The 20,560-nt window shown below is 36.1% G+C and overlaps 1 protein-coding gene and 1 long non-coding RNA gene across 2 annotated transcripts in view; one reads left to right on the top strand and one right to left on the bottom strand.

Moving 5' to 3' along the window:
- Window positions 1–20,560, top strand: part of RSBN1L (round spermatid basic protein 1 like) — a 79,754-nt gene that overhangs the window by 26,986 nt on the left and 32,208 nt on the right. The window contains exon 2 of the mRNA XM_043462944.1: window positions 13,748–13,864. Coding sequence (XP_043318879.1) covers window positions 13,748–13,864 — 117 coding nt within the window. The remainder of the gene's footprint in view (window positions 1–13,747; window positions 13,865–20,560) is intronic.
- Window positions 12,103–20,560, bottom strand: part of LOC122438265 — a 35,476-nt gene continuing 27,018 nt past the window's right edge. The window contains exon 3 of the long non-coding RNA XR_006268504.1: window positions 12,103–12,377. This is a non-coding gene — a long non-coding RNA (uncharacterized LOC122438265). The remainder of the gene's footprint in view (window positions 12,378–20,560) is intronic.

Below are 20,560 nucleotides of genomic sequence, written 5' to 3'. Positions count from 1 at the left end.
CTGGGCCGTATGGTAGGTTCTCATTAGTTACCTCCTTCATACGTAATAGCAACAGTGTATCTATGTGAACTCTGCTGTCCTCACTCATCCAGCCCCACTCCTGCGCTTTGGTATTCATGCATCTGTGTCTGTTTCTGGTTTTCCTTAGATTCCACATATTTAAGTTAATATATGATACTTGTTTTTCTCTTTCTGATTTCTGATTTCACTGTGTGAAATTCTCTAGGTCCATCCAAGTCTCTGCAAATGGCAGTTTCATCCCTTTTATGGCTGATATTCCATTGTATATCTGTACCACATCTTCTTTATCCATTCCTCTGTTGATGGATATTTAGGTTGCTTCCATGTCTTGTCTATGGTAAACAGCACTGCAGTGAACATTGGAGTGCTTGAAGATACCACATTATATTTAGTTGTCATGGCTATTTAGGTTCCTCTTGGCTATGATAGTTTCTTAGACTTTTATTGCTTTTGATGACCTTGACAGTTTGAGGAATATTGGTTAGGTATTTTGTAAAATGTCCCTCAGTTGGGATTTGTCTGATGTCTTCCTCATAGTTTGACGAAGGTAATTGCCTGACTCATTGGAAAAGACCCCATGAACCACAGCACGCCAGGCCTCCCTGTCCATCACCAACTCCTGGAGTCCACCCAAACCTATGTCCATTGAGTCGGTGATGCCATCCAACCGACTCATCCTCTGTCGTCCCCTTCTCCTCCTGCCCCCAATCTTTCCCAGCATCAAGAGTCTTTTCAAATGAGTCAGCTCTCCGCATCAGGTGGCCAAAGTATTGGAGTTTCAGCTTCAACATCATTCCCTCCAGTGAACACCCAGGACTGATCTCCTTTAGGATGGACTGGTTGGATCTCCTTGCAGTCCAAGGGACTCTCAAGAGTCTTCTCCAACACCACAGTTCAAAAGCATCAATTCTTCGGCACTCAGCTTTCTTTATAGTCCAACTCTCACATCCATACATGACCACTGGAAAAACCACTGCTCTGACTAGATGAACCTTTGTTGACAAAGTAATGTCTCTGGTTTTCAATATGCTGTCTAGGTTGGTCGTAACTTTTCTTCCAAGGAGCAAGTGTCTTTTAATTTCATGGCTGCAATCACCATCCACAGTGATTTTGGAGCCCAGGAAAATAAAGTCAGCCACTGTTTCCACTGTTTCCCTATCTATTTGCCATGAAGTGATGGGACTGATGCCATGATCTTAGTTTTCTGAATGTTGAGCTTTAAGCCAACTTTTTCACTCTCCTCTTTCACTTTTATCAAAAGGCTCTTTAGTTCTTCTTCACTTTCTGCCATAAGGGTGGTGTCATCAGCATATCTGAGGTTATTCTTGTTAGGATAAATAAGAATTGATCGCTTCTATAATTTAGCTTCCTTCTTATCTCTAATAATTTCATAAACCTAACTAGGGTTATTAAGATGATTAAGCAGTAATCAGGCATTATTGACTTTGCAAATACTGTTCAGTGCAGATCAGAAGTCCTTTCTTGGTTTTCAGAAAGCTAAAAATTGCCTCTTTTTCATTTACATACATACTTATTACTTCATTTTTTGTCTTATTCTCTGTTCTGTGATGAGGTAGTGTGTGGTGATTCTCCTTTGTTCCTGGGGGTGTTTTTTCTGCAGTTCTCCATTCTTACTCCTGGCCCACCCTGTCGCCCTCTGAGCCGGCTGCATGGCCTTCACACTGCTGTTTCCTCGCGATGCTCCCCTGGGCTCTGGGTCCTGTTTGCTGTGTCTCAGGTCTCCCTCCTTCTTTGTGTACTCCTTTACTTCAGCATACCCTCAGGTAGCTTCCTAAGAAAGGATGCATGTGTGATGAAAATTTTGAACTTTTGCTTGTCTGAAAATGTCTTCCTACATACTTGATTCATAGTTTGGCAGATTCTAGAGTTCTAGGTTAAAAAACATTTTCATTCTGACCTGTGAAGGCACTGCTGCAGTGCTGCTTTCTAGCATCTACTGTTACGTTGAAGAGTCCAGTTACACATTGTTACCTGAGATATATATATATATATATATTTTTTTTTTTTTTTCTCTTCTCCTCTGGAGGCTTTTAGAGTCTTTCTTTATCCCCAGTGTACTGAAATTTCATGAGGGTGTGCTGGTACAAGTGGGGTGGGGTGTGGGGGTAAGGAGGCTACAGTGCTCAATGCCATTCTTTGTATTCATCCGTTAAAGAATCTGCATTTTGTAGACCGATCTTTTTGGGGGGATTTATTGATTGATTGGTATTTTCTTCCTTATACAGTTGTTTCTTTCTTGTGAAATTTCAGTTCATTTGATATTGGAGCTCCTGAATAGATCCTTTGGGTTGCTGTATTTTCTGCTATTTTTCACTTCTTTTTCTGTTGCTCTGCTTTCTGGAAGATTATCTAAACTTGATCTCTTCTAACCTTTTAATTAAGCCTATCAGTTTTGCTGTTGTATTTTTAATTTTCACAAGTTCTCTCTCTTAAAATTTTTTGATGCAGTTCAGCTTAAGTATTTTAGGGAAGTACAATCAGCTTGTGTTTACCTTGCCTAGGGTACCTGAGTCTTGAGGCCTCTTCACTTTCTTCAGAAGATGAATGTTCAGTGTTTGCCTTAAGGGGTAAGATTGAAATGATCACTTGAATGTTTGGGGTGAGGGTAAGAGAACTGGGGAATCAAGCTTGCTCTTATATAAACTTTTAAACAATTTCTCTTGTTTTAAGATCCTTGTATATGTGTATATGTAGATAGGGAGACAGTGGAAACAGTGTCAGACTTTCATTTTTTGGGCTCCAATATTACTGCAGATGGTGATTGCAGCCATGAAATTAAAAGACACTTACTCCTTGGAAGGAAGGTTATGACCAACCTAGATAGCATATTAAAAAGCAGAGACATTACTTAGTCAACAAAGGTCCGTCTGGTCAAGGCTATGGTTTTTCCAGTGGTCGTGTATGGATGTGAGAGTTGGACTGTGAGGAAAGCTGAGCGCCGAAAAATTGATGCTTTTGAACTATGGTGTTGGAGAAGACTCTTGAGAGTCCCTTGGACTGCAAGGAGATCCAACCAGTCCATCCTAAAGGAGGTCAGTCCTGGGTGTTCATTGGAAGGACTGATGGTGGAGCTGAAAGTCCAGTACTTTGGCCACCTCATGCGAAGAGTTGACTCATTGGAACAGACCCTGATACTGGGAGAGATTGGGGGTAGGAGGAGAAGGGGACGGCAGAGGATGAGATGGCTGGATGGCATCACCAACTCGATGGATATAGGTTGGAGTAAACTCTGGGAGTTGGTGATGGACAGGGAGGCCTGGCGTCACAAAGGCCGTGGGGTCGCAAAGAGTTGGACATGACTGAGCAACTGAACTGAACATACATACATATACAGATGTATACACATAAATGTTTGTGTGTTTACATATATATACACAGTATACATTATATGTCAAACTTGGGATTCTTTCATAGGTTTACACTTACATATATCAACTTGCAATTTTCCTCTAACATATGAAAATTTTCCCGGTGAAGTTAACTATTACTTAAATATGATATTGGGGGTGCTTCCCAGGTGGCGCTAGTGGTAAAAGAACCCACTTGCCAGTGCAGGAGATGTAAGAGACATGGGTTCAGTCCTTGGCTTGGCAAGACTCACTGGAGGCGGGCATGGCAACACTCCAGTATTCTTGCCTGGACGATCCCATGGACAGAGGAGCCTGGCAGGCTACAGTCCATGGAGTTGCAGAGTCACACATGACTAAAGTGACTTAGCATGTATGCTCACAAACATAATTTTTAATGACTTTGTAATCTTCCATTTCTTAAGATACCCAAGTTTAACTAATTTCCATTATTAAACATTTGTTATTTACAGTTTTTTACTATTAAAAATAATATAGAAAAAGAATAATATGGGATGTAGACCTTTGCATGAGCATTTTTGTGCAGACTTGGTTTTCTTTTTATTAAATCCTAGTTGTGAAATTATGGGATAAGAGGAATGATGGGCTTTAATATTTGTTCAATGTGTTGTTAAATTGCCCTCCAGTAAGACTATCAATTTATACTCGTTATCGTTGTATAGAAGTACCTATTTACTTCACCTTTGCCAAGCAGCACTAGTTATTGTTAAGAAAAAATTTCGTGTTTATATAAGATGATGGACAGTTTGTGATACATGTAAGTCAAATCATTATGCTGTATACACCTTAAAATTTATTCAGTGATATATGAATATCCCAATAAAACCGGTCAGTTTGATAGGTGAAAAAAATGATTTTACTTTATTTTAATTGAGTTTTTCTTCATGTTTATGGGACATTAACATTATTTGAAATGTGCTTGTTTTATGTGCTTTCTACCTTTTCCTATTTACTATTTTTTATTTTCTTTTTAAGATTTTTTTTTCTGTTGATAATTTTTTCCTTTCTTGGTGTTAAATTGTAAGAGTTCTTTGTGTAAAAGCAACTCTTTGTAAAAAAGAAATTACCCCATTGTTGTTAGGGAAATATTATTTGTCTTTATTAAGGCTAATCCAGAAAAGTTTTGGATTCCTACTGTTGTTGAAGAATAGCTTTATTAAATCTTAAAGCTGTTCGTCAAAAATGACCAGGTCACTTAGAAAAGGGATATATATATACATTTGAAGAACTAATCCTGAAAGGTTTTCAGGACTAAGAATTTCCTTTCTTGCCGTGGAAAAGAAGGAAGAATTAACAAAGATCAATCTAGAGTATTACTGGAGAGAAAGTCGTGATGAACTATAGAAAAATAACAGTAATGTCCTACTTTATTGCAGGACTTCTTTCATGCATCGAACAAGCATTTATTGAGGGAGAGCCATCTCTGCCTCAAGGAATGTACACTGGTGGGAGCAGGAATGGTGCTAAGAAGAAAGATATGTTTGTAGCTGACTAGAATACGGTATGAGATAGAGAACCTGCTTGCTGCATTATACAGTGTAGTGTTAGTGCACCTGCTCTGGTTTCTTAGCACAGATCAAGTGAGAATGAGCCTGTCAGTGACTGCCGGAAGTTAGAGCTCTCACCTCTTGTACCTGGGTGATAAATGACAGGTGAAACAATAACAATGAAATGATTCTCAGTTGCTGTTTAGTTGAACATTTTATTTTTTCTTCTGTTTTTGAAGGCAGTATGAATATGACAGCAAAAGTTAAAATGTCTTGTATTTTTGAAAGCAGTGATGTATGTAGAAATGTAATTAGAACTGTTATAGCAGGTGGCAGTCGTGTGTTATCTGGAAATCTGTGAATTAATTCTGACCATTCCAGGTGAATGGCTTGTTGATACATTTGATCAGTTTCTTAAAGGTATTCACAGTGCTTTTTCTAAGTTTTGCTTTCTTACTGGAGCAGTTCATGTAATATTTGTGTGTGTGTATGTGTGTATTTTCATCCCTACATTATCATAATAACATCAATGCTTGTGGAGACTATTGAATTTTATTATAACCAGATGAAAACAGCTATTTTATTATTTAAGAACTGGTTTCCAGGGGACTTCCCTAGAGGTCGAGTGGTTGAGACCTCACCTTCCATTGCAGGGGCTGTGGGTTTGATCCCTGATTGGGGATCTGGGTTCCCGTATGTCTTGTGGCCAAAAAATGTAGAACAGAAACAATATTGTGACAATTGAATAAAAGCTTGAAAAAAAAAAGACTTATTTCCAGAGTGGTGCTTAACATAAGGATCAACTGATACCTTATCAGTTTTAAGGTTCTTTAGTCAAGCACTAGAATTGTTTTGCCTCTTACACATAAGTGCTCAATAGAAATGTATTGGGTGAATGAAATATATGTTATTATACATTGCTGCATATATGGTTTACACTACTAAATCATAAGTTGATCATATGTTTGATGAATTCCATTTATATTTTGTTTGAAACTATTTTCGTTAGCGTTCCTTTTCATGTTTTAACTTTTCCATATGAGATCTGTCTTTAGCCCATGTGTGTTTTCCCACATACATAATTTATAGTATGTTGTGAGTTGTAATGACTTACTTACTCCTTCTTTTTCCCTTCATTCTTATATTCCTTTGGCCTCTTTAGATTTAAATTGTTTTTGTGGGTCTCTTAGCATCTGTGTTCCATCTGTCCTGTATCCCCCTTTTTATTTTAAAATAAAACTTGTCCTTATGTTAAATTGGACTTTTCAAAACACATACTTTTGTTGTTCTTACGATGGAATAATTCTTACTTTTATTCTAAGAATTGTGACAGGAAATTGAGCTAGAAATTCTTTCCAAGCCTTAGATTAAACCCTGAAGGTTAAAACTGTACAAATTCTTGGTCATGGAAACAAATAAAAACTTAAGAATGATGATCGTTAAAGAACAACCTATTCACGGGAGGGGGGATCGGGATGGGGAACACATGTAAATTCATGGCTGATTCATGTCAGTGTATGGCAGAAACCACTACAATATTGTAATTAGCCTCCAACTAATAAAAATAAATGGAAAAAAAAAAAAGAACAACCTATTCAGTAAACTAGATGCCAGGGAGTCTTTTTTTGTGTGTGTGTGGAAAGACCTAGAAGTGGCCTTTATAAATAAAAATGCATTACTGTGTAGTAGCAGCAGACTTGAGGTTGTTTAGATGGTGGAGTTCTCAATTGTTATGGCCCAAAATGTTTATTATACCTCAGTAGTATGGGTAGATAGATAATAATAGTCTGTATGTATAAGGCATATTTTATAAAATGTTTTTGTATAGACTTCTATTTAATCTTACCTAAACTCCATCTTACAGCTGAAACTGGAGATCTGAAAGTATGTTAGTTATCAGGGTTATAGAGCTTAAACTTGAACCTGGGTCTCCTGAGCTTGTGAATTTCCCACTTAATCATAGCTCTTACATGTCTGCCTGTAACAAGCAAATACCTAACATACATCTTTATACTATCTGGAACATGACTACAGAAAATTTAATGAATGTACTTTAAGTTGGGTTTTGAAAAAGGATGTGCTCTGACAGGAAGCAAAAATTTCTCCGAAGAGTGAGTGGGGTCGAGACTGAGATAGATGTGCATGTACCGACAACAGTTATGCCACAAAAATGCTTTTCTGCTATGTATATATAGGCTTATTTGTTTTTGTTTCCTTTGTTTTGAGGGTATAGGATAGGCAGTAAATGCAGTTATGTTGTCAGTCACTCTTAATGTCTTGACTTTGTCATTGTTTTGTTTCCATAGGTGTCTTTCATATAATGACGTCACACCTTACTTTTTCTTGAACTATTTAATACTGTACTTGAGGGCATATTTCAAGACCCCCTTTTTGTGTATTCAGTTCAGTTCAGTCACTCAGTCGTCTCCAACTCTTTCTAACCCCATGGACTGCAGCACGCCAGGCTTCCCTGTCCATCACCAACTCCCAGAGCTTGTTCAAACTCATGTCCATCAAATTGGTGATGCCAATCAACCATCTCATCCTCCATCACCGGCTTCTCCTGCCTTCAGTTTTTCCCAGCATCAGGGTCTTTTCTATTGAGTCAGTTCTTCGCATCAGGTGGCCAAAGTATTGGAACTTCAGCACCAGTCCTTCCACTGAATATTCAGGACTGATTTCCTTGAGCATTGACTGGTTTGCTCTCCTTGAAGTCAAAGGGACTCTCAAAGAGTCCTCTCCAACACCACAGTTCAAAAGCATCAGTTCTTTGGCACTCAGCTTTCTTTATAGTCCAACTCTCACATCCATACGTGACTACTGGAAAAACCATAGCTTTGACTGGATGGACTGTTGTTAGCCAAGTAATGTCTGCTTTTTAATATTCTGTCTAGGTTGATCATAACTTTTCTTCCAGGAAGCAAGCGTCTTTTAATTTCATGGCTGCAGTCCCCATCTGAAGTGATATTGGAGCCCGAAAAAATAGTCTGTCACTGTTTTCCATTGTTTCCCCATCTATTTGCCATGAAGTGATGGGACCAGATGCCATGATTTAGTTTTATGAATGTTGAGTTTTAAACTGGGTTTTTCACTCTCCTTTTTTACTTTCATCAAGAAACTCTTTAGTTCCTCTTCACTTTCTGCCATAAAGGTGGTGTCATCTGCGTATCTGAAGTTATTGATATTTCTCCTGGATATCTTGATTCCAGCTTGTGCTTCATCCAGCCTGGCATTTCACATGATGTATCTGCATATAAGTTAAATAAGCAGGGTGACAATATGCATCCTTGACGTTCTCCTTCCTTAATTTGAGAACAGGCTGTTGTTCCATGTCTGGTTCTAACTGTTGCTTCTTGACCTGGAAACAGATTTCTCAAGAGGCAGGTCAGGTGGTCTGGTATTCCCATCTCTTTCAGAATTTTCCACAGTTTATTGTGATCTACACTATCAAAGGCTTTGGAATAATCAATAAAGCAGAAGTAGTTGTTTTTCTGGAACTCTCTTGCTTTTTAGATGATCCAGCGGATGTTGACAATTTGGTCTCTGGTTCCTATGCCTTTTCTAAATCCAGCTTGAACATCTGGAAGCTCATGTTTCACGTACTGTTGAAGCCGGGCTTGGAGAATTTTGAACATTAACTTTGCTAGCGTGTGAGATGAGTGAAGTTGTGCGGTAGTTTGAACATTCTTTGGCATTGCCATTATTTAGGTCTGGAATGAAAACTGACCTTTTCCAGTCCTGTGGCCACTGCTGAATTTTCCAAATTTGGTGGCATATTGAGTGCAGCATTTTCACACCATCATCTTTAGGATTTGAAATAGCTCAACTGGAATTCTGTCACCTCCACTAGCTTTGTTCGTAGTAATGCTTCCTAAGGCCCACTTGACTTTGTACTCCAGGATGTCTGGCTCTAGGTTAGTGATCACACCATCGTGGTTATCTGGGTCATGAAGATATTTTTTGTATAGTTTTTCTGTGTATTCATGCCACCTCTTCTTAACATCTTCCGTTTCTGTTAGGTCCATACCATTTCTGTCCTTTATTGTGCCCATCTTTGCATGAAATATTCCCTTTGTATCTCTAATTTTCTTGAAGAGATCTCTAGTCTTTCCCATTCTATTGTTTTCCTCGATTTCTTTGCATTGATCACTGAGGAAGGCTTTCTTATCTCTCCTTGCCCTTCTTTGGAACTCTGCATTCAAATGGATATATCTTTCCTTTTCTCCTTTGCCTTTTGCTTCTCTTGTCAGCCATTTGTAAGGCCTCCTCAGACAACCATATTGCCTTTTTGCATTTCCTTTTCTTGGGGATGGTCTTGATCACTGTCTCCTGTACAGTGTCACAAACCTCTCTCCATAGTTCTTCAGGCACTGTGTCTATCAGATCTAATTCCTTGAATCTATTTATCACTTCCAATGTATAATTGTAAGGATTTTGATTTAGGTCATACCTGAATGGTCTCGTGGTTTTCCCTACTTTCTTCAATTTAAGTCTGAATTTGGCAATAAGGAGTTCATGATTGGAGCCACAGTCAGCTCCCAGTCTTGTTTTTGCTGACAGTATAGAGCTTCTCCCTCTTTAGCTGCAAAGAATATAATCAATCTGATTTCAGTATTGACTGCCTGGTGATGTCCATGTGTAGAGTCTTCTCTTGTATTGTTGGAAGAGGGTGTTTGCTATGACCAGTGCGTTCTCTTGGCAAAAACTCTGTTTGCCTTTGCCCTGCTTCATTTTGTACTCCAAGGCTAAATTTCCCTGTTACTCCAGGTATCTCTTGACTTCCTACTTTTGCATTCCAGTCCCCTATGATGAAAACGACGTCTTTTTTTGGGTGTTAGTCCTAGAAGGTCTTGTAGGTCTTCATAGAACCTTTCAACTTAAGCTTCTTCAGCATTACTGGTTGGGGCATAGACTTGGATTACTGTGATATTCAATGGTTTGCCTTGGAAACAAACAGAGATCATTCTGTCATTTTTGAGATTGCACCCAAGTACTGCGTTTCGGACTCTTTTGTTGACAGTGAGGGCTACTCCATTTCTCCTAAGGGATTCTTGCCCACAGTAGTAGATATAATGGTCATTTGAATTAAATTTGCCCATTCCAGTCCATTTTAGTTCACTGATTCCTAAAATGTCAATGTTCACTCTTGCTATCTCCTATATTACACAACTGATACACTCCTACTGCAGAAACTTAGAAACTTTTTGCCACTTTAAAGTAATGGCTGTTAATTTGCATTATCATCTTTCAGTCTGTTTTTTGAATGTGTGTATATTAATTATAAATTCTTAAAAATTGTGGTTTGTAGAGGCAGGAGGTAGGTAGAGAAATCTCTTTGGCTTCTGTTCCATTTTTCTTTGAACCTAAAACTACTTAAAAAAAAAAAGAAAAAATCTGTAAGTAAATATATTCATAAATAAAGCCTATAAAAATTGGATCATGCTATATTACAGTTTTATTTCCTGAGAAACTAGTTTAATTTTATTCTGCAAAAATATATTCTGTTGTAGATTTATAGCTCATATTCTTTATTTGCCATTAAAATTCTATAGTTGTTTTAATCTTTGGGGTTAGAAGTCAGGCTCATGGTTACCCTTAGCGCTGCGTAAAGACTGAAGGGAACACAGGGGAACTGGGTGCTGTTTATTTTTGTGAAAATTGAGTGGTTTATGGTACTTAATGCTTTTTTTTTTCTGTATGTATATTATACTTTAATAAACTTAAAAGTTTAATAGTTATTGAAATAATACATTTAGGTTAGTAAATATTTAGGGATAATTGGAAAAAAATGTGGAGACATTTCAGATAACTGTTTTCTTCAGTTGTGATTTTAAATGATATGTAACTAGTTCATTTTTAAAAAGTGTGATTACTTATGCAATATTAACTTATATATGTGTCTAGGCTCCAGCTATTTGTGCTGACATTTTATGGCTGAATGACAGTCTATTATATGATTTCAAGGATTTTAAAACATCAAAAGTAAGAATAGTGAGGTAATCTGAAGTATGAGAACAATTTAATCAACTCTAGAATTTTAGAATAAGTTGTATATGAGCATATATCAGAACTGGAAAAGGTCAGTTTTCATTCCAAACCTAAGGAAGGGCAATGACAAAGAATGCTCAAACTGCTGCATAATTGCACTCATTTCATATGCTAGTAAAGTAATACTCAAGATCCTTCAAGCTGGATTTAGACAAGGCAGAGGAACCAGAGATCAAATTTCCAACAACCATTTGGTCATAGAAAAAGCAAGGGAATTCCAGAAAAAATATCTGTTTTCATTGACTATGCTAAAGCCTTTGACTGTAGATCACAACAAACTGGAAAATTCTTCAAGAGATGGGAATACCAGACCAACTTACCTGCCTCCTGAGAAAACTGTATGCAAGTCAAGAAGCAACAGTTAGGACCAGACATGCAACAATGGACTGGTTCAAAATTGGGAAAGGAGTATGTCAAGGCTGTACATTGTCACCCTGTTTATTTAACTTATGTGCAGAGTATATCATCTGAAATACCAGGCTGGGTAAATCACAAGCTGAAATGAAGATTTCAGGGAGAAATGTCAACGAGCTCAGATACACAGATGAAACCACCCTAATGGCAGAAAGCAAAGAGGAACTAAGGAGCCTCTTGATGAAGGTGAAAGAGGAGAGTGAAAAACTTGGCTTAAAACTCAGCATTCAGAAAACGAAGATCATGGCATCTGGTCCTGTCACTTCATTGCAAATAAATGGGGAAATAATGGAAACAGTGTCAGACTTTATTTTCTTGGGCTCCAAAATAAAGCTGACGGTGACTGCAGCCATGAAATTAAAAGATGCTTGCTCTTTAGAAAAAAAAACTATGGCAGACTTAGTGTATTAAAAAGTAAAGACATCACTTTGCCCACAAATGTCCATATAGTCAAAGCTATATCTTCCCAGTAGTCGTTTAATGAATGTGAGAGTTGGTCCATAAAGAAGGCTGAGTGCTGAAGAATTGATACTTGCAAACTGTGATGCTGGAAAAGACTCATCAAAGACTGCAAGGAGATCAGACCAATCCATCCTAAAGGAAATCAACCCAGAATATTCACTGGACGGACTGATGCTGAAGGTGAAGCTCCAACACTTCGGCCACCTGATGCAGAGAGCCGACTCATTGGAAAAGACATTGATTCTTTTTAAAAGATGGTTTTATGTATTTATTTTTGGCCATGTTGGGCCTTTGTTGCTGTGTGTGGGCTTTCTGTAGTTGCGGCACACAGGCTTCTAATTGCCGTGGCTTCTCTTGTTGCAGAGCACGGGCTCTGGGGTGCACAGGCTTCAGGGGCTGCCCTCCCCGACTCTAGAGTAGAGGCTCGATAGTTGTGGCATTTGGACTTAGTTGCCCCGTGGCGTGTGGGATCTTCCCAGATGAGGGATGAAGCTTGTTATCTCCTGGATTGACAAGTGGATTCTTTACCGATGAGCCACCAGGGAAGTCCTCAAATCTGTATTTTTAAAATTAATACGTTTTAAAATACTTGTTAAGTACATAGATTTAATGTTTTTTAGGAATTATCTATTTTAGTAGTCTAGAGAGTGGTTCAGTACGGTAGCCCTTCGTCTTACATGGCTATTGAACAGTTAATGTTGAGCTACTTTGTATTGAGATGTGCCGTGAATGTAAACTGTAGACTGAATTTTATAATCTTATTATGAGTAAAAGAATGTGAAATATCTCAATAACAGTTTTTTAGTATTGGTTCCCTGTTGAAAAATATTTCACTGGCTTCCTTTTGTTTCTAATGTGACTGCTAAAAATGTAAATTTACTGAAAAAAAATGCAAATTTACTTATGTGGTAACCCTTATATTTCTATTTAACAAAACTGATCTAGACAGTAATCTAAATAAACATTAGATGACTAAGACCTGAATTTAGGGTAGTATTTATAGAAGGAGAAGTATGAAGGGATTTGAAGAAATGATGCCATTGGCACATGTGGTGTGTAATCTTGGCTGCTGCAGGATGTTTTGCAGTTTTGTGTGAAGTTTTGTGTCATAACTTTGTAATTGTAGTGAGCTTTTTGAGGACAAGGACTTCATCACTATTTTAAAGTTCTCCTCTACATTGTTTTTGCTGGGTGCATAGGAGCTTGATTGAATAAACAAGAATTACAAAAGGACATCAAATAATTTTGCAGACACAAAGTTTGAATTTTAGAATGTGGACCAATGATTCTTTGAGTTCCTATATGCCTTATTTTAATATCATAGTATCACTAGTTAGCCAAGTCAGTCATGTCTTTTTTAAAAGATACAAGGGTAAGGAAACTTAACATCTAGTCTTATATGTATGTGTGTGTATATATATATACGTATATATATCAGACTCTGGGTAGTCTTTTTATATCTTCCTTCATTTAGCCCTGGTGTAACCTATGAAAATTTATCATCCATCATTTTAAACATTAGGCCATTGAGAATGAGTATTTTTTCCAGTGTTGTGTTAACCAGTATGCCCAACTTCAAAACTAGCCCTTTTTACACTGTAGTTTACTCTTCTGATTAAAGTTAGCCAATTATTTTAAGTGATTTGAAGTTAGGCTGATGTTGTGTTGGAAATGAAGTAGGTGAAGAATAATCTGTAGAATAAAATTTGTAATGATACATTTTGACAGCTTATGATGTATATATTCCAGTGTTTAATATATGAAAGGAAATTTAAAAATACTTCCTAAAAACTTAGAGAAAGAAAAAAAGGTGTAATTGTTGTTCTTTCTGATTTCCTTGGTGTATTGTAATTTGAGAAATTGCATTGTAGTTCATGAAAAAAATAAAGTTGTAAGATGTTTTGAAGTATTTATTTTGTCTTTTAGATAAAATCAAAGACAAAATTAAAGAGAGAGATAAAGAAAAGGAGAGAGAAAAAAAGAAGCATAAAGTAATGAATGAGATCAAGAAAGAAAATGGAGAAGTAAAGATTTTGCTGAAAAGTAAGTTTATATTAAGTGATTTCAGTTGTACGATGTTACATTGTTCAGTATATTTATTGGCTTAGTGATTAAAATAAGAAATGTTACTTGGTGCTGAATTTCACTGAGAATAAACATTTGTGGTCAAGATATGAAAAGTTAATAGTGGACTTTTCTAATCTGTATAGTAATATGTCTTTAGCATATTTATTTAGTGAGTTATTGGAAGTAGTAAAGGTAATTATTATTGAATTATTTAAAAGTAGGTTATATAATTCTGTGTTTACATTACTAGTTTATCGATATTTGGATAATCCAAAAGAAAAGACTAAAGCAGTATTTACCACGATAGAGAGGTATGGCAGAGGTGGCGATCTTACCAATATTTGATGATAATCACTATGCATAGTTTAGAAGGAGCATTTTACTCTGAGCTAAATAACAAGATGTTCTGTTTTACTGTATGTTTCTTGCATGCTTAAGAATATCCTCTTTTTGTTTCCTATTTTTTTCTCATTATAACTGTTTCAGTTATTATGTGGGGGTGGATGGTTAGGTAATAATATAGATCCTATCAATAAATATGAACTCTTCGAGAGAGAATTTGTGATAGAAAGATAGTTTTAAATTCACTCAGATAGAAAGGTAAGAAGAATCAGTGGCATTTGCTTGCTTGATAGCTGGCAAATTCATTAACTGCCTCATCAAGTCAGCAATTTGTTGATCATAACACGTTGACTTTTATTAATTTCATGTTGAATTTGCATGTGCATAAGCCTTTCTGTCTACGTAAGGGAGAGAAGTCCATAGCACTGTAGGTGCAATGAAATAACTGGTTAATTACATAATTTAAGGTACATAGACTTTTAGATTCTATGATTTCATTTAACTCTTTGTCCTGTTTCCACATGTTCTTTGATGTACTTTGGCTAAGCTCTTATTTTCTACTTGTCAGAACTTTATTTTCTAAAAAATTCTTTTGACCCTGAAGAAACATCACAGAGCTGAAGTTGGTGACTGCTTGGTTAACGCTCATGGTCCTTTCGTTTTGTTTCTTTGCCAGTGTGTTTGATGTGTGTTGTCCAAACAGAACAAATTTTGAGGCAGAAATTGAATATAATCACGCTAGGGCTGTACAGCAGCTTATGATTCACACTTGAAATGTTTTTTTTTCTTTACCATATTGGTGTAGTCATTTTTTAAATTGCTTTAGTCACATAGTCATTTTATTATTCATTTGAGTGTCCAGTGTTGTAACTTCCTATCACTTGGTTGAATGTTAAATTCCTTGCATACCATTAATGTGAAGTATGTGAACCTCGAAATTACATATGCAAGCAGAATTTTAAATAACCTAAAAAGTGGAGATTTTTCTAGTAATATACAGTGGTAACCTTGATTTTGAAATAAATGAAAAGCTTAAGAGATAATTAAGCTAAACTGAACCCTAGTGATGATAGAAGGGAATAAAAGAGATTTGGAAATAAATTGATCTCTGGGATGACATAGGAAAATATACTTACTGTGAAATGGAGGTAAATAATAATTACTGCCTTTCAGGGTTGTGGAGATTAAATGACGTTAAGTATAGGGGAAGTACCAAGTACAGTGTCTAGTCCACAGATATTCAATAAATAGATATGAATCTTTCTTGTTAACATGTACGAAAGATGAACTCTTGTGATTAAAAACAATGAGAAAACTTATCTCTCCTCGGAGGGTAAAAAAAACTGAAAGTGAAAGTCGCTCAGTTGTGTCTGACTCTGTGACCCCATGGTCTATATAGTCCATGGAATTCTCCAGCCCAGAATACTGGAGTGGGTAGCCGTTCCCTTCTCCAGGGGATCTTTCCAACCCAGGGATCGAACCCAGGTCTCCCACACTGCAGGCGGATTCTTTACCAGCTGAGCCACAGGTAGTATGTAGATAATTAAATGAATAAAAACATGATTAACTTGTAAGATTGTGCCTGTCCCATGGTAAGCAGTGAGTAAGTACTAGCTGTTGTTATTATCCAGCACAGTTTGTCCCACTTGTGTGGCCAGCCATTTACCGAGTGAGCCTTATGATCAGGGAAAGGCATCCTTTGTTATTGGTGTCCTGAAGCAACAAGAAAATCAATTAGGTTGGGGGAGTTAAGTATGCTGTTCTTTACTGCCTTGTGCCCCATTTTATGGTTTTTGACTTTTCTTCCCTTTATAAGTTTCTCTTTCTGATGATGCCAACATTGCAGGGCAGACACAGGCATGGAGTGGGTGATGACCCTTGAATATCTGAAATAGATGCTAACTCTTTCTCCACACCAATCTTATTTCCTCCAGATTTTCATTAAAGCTGCATCACGTATGACTAGAGATGTATATATGATATGATTACATACATAGCAGAAAGGTGTTATTAATGGACAAATCTTATAAATTTTTTTCACTGATAAAATAGGAGTTTGCTTTATCAGAAACAGTTTAAAGGAACAAATAAATTTGAAACATAAACTTATTTAGCTCATTTTTTATTTCTAATGTCTACCAGTTACTTTTTCTGAATATACTTAGGTGTTCCAGTTATTTTATGTTCTTTGTTGATAAAGGTGTAAGAACATGGATGTTACCAGTATAGTATTTTTGAGAGTAAATTTTGTCATTATAGCATATCAAGGAGCTTGATGGTGAGCAGGTGAAAAGGGCATTAAAAGAAGCCAATGTTCAAGGTTATTAGTAGTGTAGTAAAGGTCAGGGCTAGGTAATTCTTGAAAGGAAGAGTGAAAATGTTGCTGTGCGTAAAAGGAAAGTCATTCCCAGAGACCACAGGCCGAAAATAGCCAAGCTAATTACTACTTTGTTTCTGTGTATGATAAAGAAATTATGTATATTACTTTCCATATTAAATATGAAATCAGATCCAGTGTTTCTGGCAACCTTTATTAACACTCAAAATATACTAGGGTTAGGAATGGGAATTAATTCTAGTGATTTTGTAATTTTTAAAGATTTTTTAAAAATAACTTGCCATTAGTAACACATACTCGATTTTCTTTTTTATCTGTGTTTGTGATTTTTTTTTTCCTGTCTCTATCAGAGTGTCTCTTCTGGCTGTGTGTATATCTCCATTTATCTTTGTGTCTGATTCTCTCTTTGACTATCTGTGCATGTGGGGAGGGGGCGGGGATTGTGTGTTTGAAATGTACTGTACGGATCTTCAAGGGGAGGGTCTCCCATCAACTACACTTCTATACTTTTTGAGGGTCCAAATTACTTAACAATTCTTTCTGTTAGGGGTATTTACCAGGATCCTCTAATAAAACACTGTAGTTCTGATGTATTGGGCTCTGTTTGAAGAATTATGAATTTAGAGTAAATATATACTTTAAATACCATTTAGTATAAGAGAAGAACATTAATATTCAAAATAGTCTTACCGCCTTAAGTATTTAAAAATTTCCTACATATATATCTATTGCGTTTCATGCATCATTCCAAGACAGGAAATGCATTATATAAAACTTAAAAATCTATCTAGTAAAGGCTAGCGTTTGATGTACAGATACATTTTATTTGTATCCATTGGAGGGGAGGGGTCCCAAAGAACACCCCCAGGTTTGATGATTTGCTAGGAGGACTCACAGGACTGGGCCTAAGATTGTACTCATGGCTGTGACTTACGGTAGAGGATACAAAGTGCAGTCAGTGAGGACAAAAGGCACATGTGGCAATTTCTGGAGGAAGCTAGGTGCAAGCTTCCAAGAGTCCTCTCCTAGTGGAGTCACACAAGATGCACTTAGTTCTTCCAGCAGTGAATTGTGACAACATATATGAAATGTTGTCTACCAGGGAAGCTCAGTAGAAACTTAGTAGTTGGGGTTTCTGTTGGGAACTGGTCACATAGGCACCCTCTGTCTAGTTGTAGCAAAATCCAAGGCTCCCAGAAGGAAAACAGGTGTTCGATGTAAACCATATTATTTGCAGAAACAGTTTAGGCACAATGAACCACTTTTATCAGAGAATAGTAGTAACCTTCCCAAAATACAAGTTCTCAGGTGCCAACCAAGGGCCAGCCTTGCAAGCAGGCCTTTCTAAGGATAGCACTCTCAGGCATTTTATGTTAACTCTCTTCTGTTCATGGTGCTCACCTTAGTATTTAATTATAATTTGTCATGTAAGTTTAATTACTTGATTTTCAATATAATAATCTTTTGACTAATTTGCTATTAGTTAGCGTTTCTCAGTTTCTATTATACTACAACTATTTTCATCTATAACTAAGAAAGAAACTATTGTACCTGTTTTATTTTAATGTAACATGTATTCTGAATGTTTTCTATTTTAACTTAAAAAATGTATTAAATGTAAATTAATTGGGTATCAAGGTTATATTTTCATTCAAATGAAATTCTGCTTGTATTGGCAAGCTGTTTAATTTGTGCAATTTTACATGTATTTCCAGTTAAGTTATTAACTATACCTATAACAGTTAAACTGTTTTAAGTCCTGTTTTTTTTTTATTATTGATTTTATTTAAGTTCTCTGTTTTAATTCACTACTGTCTTTTTTCCTCGACTCATTTGGATTTCACTTACGTATATAAACCTCTTTATATCTTTCATTTTGATTAACTCTCTATTTTAACTTTTCATTACTAATTTTGTTCCTAAGATATTAACTGAATCTGATGTTTTGATCATTTATACCTGGGTAGCAAGTATGAATTTGTTTTTATATTTTTAACTTACTTACATGTAGACTCTTGAGAAAATTAACACTTTGCATTTTATGAATTTGCAAACTTGTGTAATCAATAATGTTGGCAGATTTTTAGTTTTGCTTTTCACAGTGATACCAATTTGGCCTTCATTTCATACTTAAGAATTTTTAGACGAGATGGTTAATTATTAACATTAAACTTTCCCTTTTTAAGAATTGCTGTGAACTTGAGAGAATTTTTATGCTTTTTGTTTCAAGGTTAGGATACGGTGAAAAACTGACTGAACTGGAAACAGGGGATAACCCTGTAAACGTCAGGTAGTCTGTTGGTGAGAGAAATCTTTGTATTCGTGGATTCATTAAATGTTCATATATAGCAACGTACTAGATGCCAGAAAAGCCAGGAGGGATTCAATGATTGGTAGAAAAAGTGTTTCACTAGGAATTTATTAAAGTTATTTGTTTCACTCAGACATTATCCTGAAGGATATATGTTATACAGGCATCCTGTGAATGAAAAAAATAATAACTTTGTTTGACTGTATCATATGTATTCATATATATAGAATATATAATAACAGTTTATGAATTTAGAGCGAAAATGTTTCAGTTCCAAAGAAAAATGATGAAAATAACATAAGAGTTGTCTTTATAGGATGGGTAAGAAAGTCCAATAGTGAGTACTGGGACAAGGCAAAGATGTTTTGGGGAAAGGAAATAACTTTACCAGTAGTAGAAAGATAAAGTAGGATTAGGTATGTTTCATAAGAAATTGTAAGTAGTGTAACTGACCAGAGCATTGTGGTACTTGAGGACACTGAGTTTGGATTCTAGACTGAAGAGATTGTATTTTATTTGGTAGTCATTGAGAACCCTTGAGAACAGTTGAATGAAGGGATGAACATGACCAAAACAATATATAAAACTTACAGAATTAGTGTTATGGCTCTAGCATTAAAGATGAGAGTTAGTCATGAGGCTTTTAGATCAGAAGCTCAGGCAGTAGTAGTATCATGGAAATTAAAAGTAATCTTAAGGATGAGGTGGGTGATTACATAGAACCTTGGAGAGATCAGGAAAAATGACTTGAGAGAATATCATTGGATTTGATATTTGAACAATCTGGGAAAGTAAGTTTGAGTAGACTGGAAACAGACCCAGAATTTAAAGGATAGAAATAGTCATGTAATAAAGATAAGATACTGGTGGGTATAGTGGTTCTTTATGAGAAGTTTGATGGTCAAGAGAAGAGGAGAGAACTTTAAGCAACGGGTTTTGGAGTTGGTGGGAGGGACTTATTTTTGGAAAGTAGGCAGGACATCTCAATCACCAGAGACAGAAAAGAATAGCAGAGATATGTGAAGATGGGAAAATTTAGATAAAGAAGCAGGTTGCGAAGATTTAATTCATGACTGGTTATCTGTAAAAGTGAAATAAAAGATGGAAACAGTGAATGCTTTTTTTCCCTCAATTGTCATCTTAATAACTTTTTTATTTTGTCTTAGGAACCCCAATATTTTCTTATTAGGATGTTTGTTCCTTTCTGTGTTTCGTATTGTCTAGAAATAAATATACTGTGATAATGTTGTATTTAATATGTACACTTAAATTCTATAGCTGTATAGCCACTGAAGATTAATCTTTTATTCTTTGGATTTCTAAATTTCTGAGCCTAGTGTCTACTTACCTTTGGTTACAGAGGTTCATTAATATATAAACTTATTATTGACCTATTTCTTTTTCTTTTCTTTAATTTCTCTCTTTACCAGTAAATGGATATCATTTGTACTTAGGACATGAGAAATTATTCTGATTTTGTCATCTCTTTATGGTACCTTGCTGAGTTTTCAGTGGGAATTTTGTAGACTCTAGTAGATCTAGAATAGCCTGTTTTAGATTAAAAAGTAGTTTACGGAGAAGGAAGTATGGTAAAGAGCTAAGGAATTTCTGTGTTTGTTGCTTGTATACTATTGCAAGCGTTTTTCTCCTTTGCTGATTTGTAAATCTTGACACCTGTATG

Source organism: Cervus canadensis, chromosome 3 (genome assembly GCF_019320065.1).
Source record: "Cervus canadensis isolate Bull #8, Minnesota chromosome 3, ASM1932006v1, whole genome shotgun sequence".
Taxonomy (NCBI): domain Eukaryota; kingdom Metazoa; phylum Chordata; class Mammalia; order Artiodactyla; family Cervidae; genus Cervus; species Cervus canadensis.
Note: the sequence above shows the minus strand (reverse complement) of the source record. Positions and strands in the feature narration are given on the sequence as shown.